General features: G+C 37.1%; 1 protein-coding gene across 2 annotated transcripts in view; it reads right to left on the bottom strand.

Annotated features, from left to right (window-relative positions):
- LOC149023871 (proton-dependent oligopeptide transport (POT) family protein) overlaps positions 1 to 3,239 on the bottom strand; it is an 8,548-nt gene extending 5,309 nt beyond the window's left edge. The window contains exons 1-2 of one of the 2 annotated variants that reach the window (XM_089144342.1): positions 2,890 to 3,239; positions 2,719 to 2,775 (exon numbers count right to left, since the gene is read on the bottom strand). In XM_089144342.1, coding sequence (XP_089000468.1) covers positions 2,719 to 2,755 — 37 coding nt within the window. In that variant the 5' untranslated portion in view covers positions 2,756 to 2,775; positions 2,890 to 3,239. The remainder of the gene's footprint in view (positions 1 to 2,718; positions 2,776 to 2,889) is intronic. The other variant, XM_089144343.1, reaches the window with a different exon arrangement.
- Positions 3,240 to 5,766: the final 2,527 nt, after the last annotated feature.

The following is a 5,766-nucleotide window of genomic DNA, read 5'->3' as shown; positions in this document are numbered from 1 at the left end:
ATAAATTTGTAATCCAAGCCCACTCTTTATGTTGAAACAATCAGGCTTGGATTGGTCTGAGCTCAAGGGGGTTAGGATCGTTTGGGCAAATAGGATTTATTTATTTGAAATTGATAGTTTTATATGAAGGGGTGAAGAATATTACATATACAAGAGTGTGAACATGTGACATTTTCACTAAAAAGTGTCAGTCATTATTAACTATCAAAGCTTCCAATGTGGGCCTACAATATTTCATCCACACCCCCCCCCCCCTTATCACTAACTGCTTGGATAAATGCGTATGACCGTGAAGTCGAGATTTCGGACCATCAAATCCTCAACCGTTGAATTTCAATGGTTGAAATTGAAATTTCGAGTGAAATTCCGATTTGACAAGCGGTGGGCTTAATAATCCTGCGCATTTAATGCACAGGACCCAAAAAGAGTCCCACTTATCACCTTTTTAATAGAAAAATGAACAAAAGAAAAAAATTAGATCATTGTTACTTTTTTGTTAATGCAAGGAAACCGTATTTTGTTGTAATTTCAACTTTAGCATATCTCGTGATTTGACTGACATATACCTAATGGAGTAGTTAATGGAGGGTTGTAAATTGTAATTTCAACTCAGCATATCTCGTGATTTGACTGACATATACCTAATGGATTAGTTGATGGAGGGTTGACCAAATTGTTTGAAATCACATGCACTGTTTTCATACTAGTGGAATAATGAGTCCAACCATTTCATACAGAGAATGCTACGAACTGGATTAAGTTCTTCTCTTAGGAGCATGGAAAGAAATTTCGGCGAATTTCGCCGATAGTTTCGCCCCCTGACGAAACAAAACCAGGGGGCGAAACGATATTTACCAGATCTCGGCGATATGTCGCGATATCTCCCGATATTTCGCGATATTTCGCTATATTTCGAAAAATTTTATTTTTTTTGTGTGTGATTTTTATACTATTTCTTATACTTTTTAGGCGATTTCTCTCGCGATTGTATCACAATCTTACCAAATTTATCACAATGATTCAAGACTCAAAAGTTAATGTGTTAAATGTAATTCAGAAGAAAATCTACATAGAATAACTTATAAATAAGAAAACTTTTTATAGCAAAATCATCAAGATTAATGAGCAATCTTATCAACTATATTCTAGTGATATAGTCCTCAAAAGTCAATATGCCAAATGTGGTTAGGGAAGAATATATACATGAAATAATTTATGGAAACAATTTACATTATGAAGATATTTTGTAATAGAATCGTCGGTTAATCTTTCCAACTATGTCCGAATGATTTAGGCCTTAGAAGGTAACAAATTAAATGTGGCTAGGCAGGAGATTTAAATAGAAATATTTATTAAGAAATAATTTAAATTATCATAGTCAACATGCCAAATGTGATTAGGGAAGAGTGTATACATGAAATAATTTATAGAAACAATTTAAATTATTAATGAATCTTATAAAAGAATCTTCAGAATGATTTGATAATCGTTCCAATTATGTCCTAATGATGTAGGCCTCATAAGGTAACATATTAAATGTGACTAGGTAAGAAAATTTAAATGGAATAATTTTTAGGAAATAATTCAAATTTACCACATATTTGCATCAGATTAATTTTTAGGCCTCATAAGGTAACATATTAAATGTGACTAGGTAAGAGAATTTAAATAGAATAATTTTTAGGAAATAATTTAAATTTATCACATATTTGCATAAGATTAGGATATGCATCAAATTTACCAAAATTATTGGGTAAAAATACTCAAAAAAATTAGGGGTGAAAATTTCTATATGGGGGGCGAAATATCGCCAAGATATCGGCGATATTTCGCCAGTTCGCAGCGAACCGGGCGAAATTACTGAAATTTCTTTCCTGCTTAGGAGATCAGCCTTCACAGTTTCAAGAAATTTCATCTAAATCACACACAGACAAGAAATCTCATCTAAAGCTCACCTGTCAGGGGCCCAGTCGAACGCTGGAGTATAGATTCCCTATGCTCTTGTGAACGGCTAGGATCCATCCATAGGCCTGACCTCTTCGTGACCAATGTTTGACAATAGGGTCACATCGCTCAGTAAGAAAGCTTCAAAGGTCTTATCTCTTATCTCTTATCTCCTCGCCCGCTTCAGTGGATTCTATCTATTGTCGGGCCGCAGCCGCTTTAAGTGGTCTCCAACCATTTGCTTATGGCACATGAATGGACATTCTTAAGCGGCCTTTAACGCGATTAACTCGTCTATAGACAACGGCAGCAGGGTTCCTACCAAGCAAGCAACGGAGCTCAAGAAAGGGTGCGACAGCTTGCACACAAGCATTTTATTTATTGGGTGGGTAAAGAGGAGATTGCTGGCAATGACTTGCCCTCTCCATGGTTGGCTAGCTACTTCTGATCTCTTGTGATATCGATTCCCCCATAGGAGAAGGGATACTTGAAGGCTGACAGCCATCGGAGTGTTTGTGGAACGGTCCAGCCACGTAATGCGCTCCTTGAACATTCCTGTCCATGAAGAGAAGCTCAACTCCGTCCAGATTAAACCAGGGCTTCAGGGAATGTGTTTGAAGGCCCATCTATTGCTATTAGGCTCTCAACCTCTTTCAGGATGAGCGTTGCTTATTGAGCAACAAAAATAAAAAAAATAAAAAAACCAGACAATGCATTCACGTTTGCAGAGAGAGCAACAAGGTTTCTTTGACTAGGAAACGTTTCAGAATTTACCTGTGATTTTGAGGTAGGGTCCCATCACACTCCCCATTTCCGCTCTCTAGAGTTTTACTACATCAGAAAGTCCGGTTATAAATATATATTGATAATAAGCATATAGGAAGAAGAAGAAGAAAGTAGCACCGACTATTATAAATCCCACGATAGGAAGGAGCCGAAGTTCACCTCAGCTAGGTAATTGAAGCTTCACTGGCAGAAGATGAACAGATTGAACCCAATGGCACTTCCGGTAGCTAATTCAAGCTTCAGTGGCAGATAGAAGGTCAACAGATAGAGCCCAAGGGCAGCTCAGGCAGGTGATCTGAACTTCAGTGGCAGAAGATGAACATGACTTGCTTAATTGCTTTGCACTTATAGCCATGAATTAAAGTAGCTTAGACATGACAGTTCACTTGAAGGAGAAGAAAGAAGTCGAAAATCGCGGAAGAATGCATGATTGGGTCTACCTTTGAATGTGATGGTGTGAAAACGCGTATAAGACGTGATATATCGTCACCATTAATCCTTCTTCGGTTCATGCATACAGCGCACACACATACACACAAAAGAGATGCGTTTGGCTGCAAGTGGTCGACCACCGGTTTTTATTTTTTTAATATATTTTTTAATTATATCTCGAGATTGAAATCCGAATTTCAATCGCCATCTTAAATCCCAACCATAAGCAGCACTAAAGCACGAGAGATGAGATTTTCAATTATATGCTTGTGTCCGGCGTGTGCCGTTTCTGTTGAATTCTTCTCCTCCAGAAGTTCAACACAAGAGATAGAGATGACAGATGAGTTGACATTTTGATGATAAGGAGTTGAATGGGAAAGCCCGCGTTAGAATCTGCTGTCATTGATGATGTCGATCAGAACAGGATTTGTTACGATCATTTCTTGTTCTCAACGTGCAAGTTGATGCGCCACCGGAAAATAAAAATGTGCCAGTTGATGGGTTGACATTTCGAATTTTTGATGATAATGAAACGAATGGGAAAGCCCTCAAGAGGTGGTTTCCACTGGATTGGTTTTTGAGTGTAAATTGTGGATTCCTGGTGATTCTTGGAATCACCTGGATTTTGACTCAACTTGTGAACCAAACGATTTATTTGATTGGAATCATGATTTCCTTGAATCTGATTCAGGGGAATTGCGAACCAAACACCATCTAAAAGATTCTATCGTAAATTGACATCATCAATGAAAGCAGATTCTATCGAGCTTTCCAAACAGACTCACCGAAATCAACTCCAAGTATAAATATGGGTGATTCCAATCACCCATTATCGTGAAAATTTTCTCTAGGGCTCTTCTCCGTAGAGCAAGTCTTCTGTTCAGTTTGGGAACAACCACAACAATCGTTCGTTGAGTTCCATCGTTGTTTTCTGAGGTTCGATTTGGCTTCACAAGAGCATAACGTCGTCGTCGAGCACCATTGCTGGTTCGTTGAGCTCCATTCTTGTTTTATGAGCTTCGATTTAGCTTCACAAGAGCAGACTGTCATCGTCGAGCACCATTGCTGGTTCGTTGAGCTCCATCCTTGTTTTCTGAGCTTCGATTTGGCTTCACACCCATTTCTGCAAAAGATATCCATAAAAAAGATAACATCTCTACTCGTGTTCTTTGACTCTCCTGTATGCCTTCACTGCAATGGTTCCAGGTCTCTCTCTCACTTCTCTATCGTTTCTGTATAAACTTTCCACTCCAAATGTAGCTCAAAAGGACAACTTTCAACTTGAGATAAATGTTTCTGAAATAAATACATAGTAGATTTTAGATCCTTTGCACCTTGATATTAGTGGTATGAACAATTGGACTGATGACCAACTGAACTTGCAGCTTGTAATCTTCCATATAACAACATTGGACAATAAAATGCATTTTCAGTTGAAGCTTCATTCGATTAAACCTGAATGGATACCAGGTCCACTTCAATGTAGATCAAGTTTCAATATGATAGGAATTGCTTCCTTAATGAAGTGAAACAGGAAACCATGCTTGTGCTGATTCAGACTTAGGAAGCTCCTACATCTCCAAACATAGAGCAAGTGTGATCTTGACAACCCAACGACTAATCACTAAAGTGAAATATTGAGAGAGTTCATAACAATTTTATAACCTTTCATTCAGCAATGCAACAAATAATGAACCATCGTCTGAACATTCAACTGGATTATGTACATAATCTTAGAGTTTTAATTAATTGAACTACTAGTTAATCATCAAACTCTTTAACCTGTGGATAAGATAACAAGATTTTGCACCTGAGTGCCATTCTGCCAGCTTTAGTATATGTGCTGTTATTAGAAGCATTAGATCACTAAACTATAGTGCAAGCCTCAATTCTCCAGACAAACACATAACTTAACTAAAATGATATTAAAAAATAGTAACAAAAAGAACATAACAGAAATCCTGAGATTAATTTAGGTAGACTTACACTGTTTTAGAAACTATAGCTTCTATTTTTTACTTGTTTCTGCACCCCATACTTGTTCTTTTTATGTTTCTATTTTTTATGCTTCTATTTAGGTTTTAAGGTTTTATTTTTATATCTAAATCAAGTTTATTCTTAGCATGTGAGACTTCTTCAACTTGTATGTATTGTTTTGAACCCTTATTAAAGTGAAGAATGTTTTAATAATGCATCTAATCTTCCACAAATATCAACTATTGTTCTCTCCTGTCATTTTATTTAATTTATGTGTATTTGCGAGCAGAATTTTGAAGTTTGAATTTTGAACAATGACCATATATCAGGCCTCAAAAGAGGCACGTGGTTTATGTGGCCTAGGAAAGGTTTAGTTGGGAAGAAACTGAACCAGAAATTGGTGAAGTATTCAATTGAATGTGCTTCTTTTCCCACGTCTTTAGTGATGTAGTTTGAGTCAATTCTCAAAAATTTTCCTAACAAAGAGAGGTGATGATTCCTAGGTTAGATAAGAATTAGTGTGCAGCTGAAATAAAATGGAAACATAGAAGAGAAAAGAGAGAAAAAGGAGCGCAGGTGAGCAGGGATAAGAGACCTCAGGAGCAAACCTTCGGTGATGATACCATG

This window comes from Hakea prostrata, chromosome 2, assembly GCF_041222555.1.
Source record: "Hakea prostrata isolate BN-2017 chromosome 2, UWA_Hpros_2, whole genome shotgun sequence".
In the NCBI taxonomy this organism is placed as follows: Eukaryota; Viridiplantae; Streptophyta; class Magnoliopsida; order Proteales; family Proteaceae; genus Hakea; species Hakea prostrata.
Note: the sequence above shows the minus strand (reverse complement) of the source record. Positions and strands in the feature narration are given on the sequence as shown.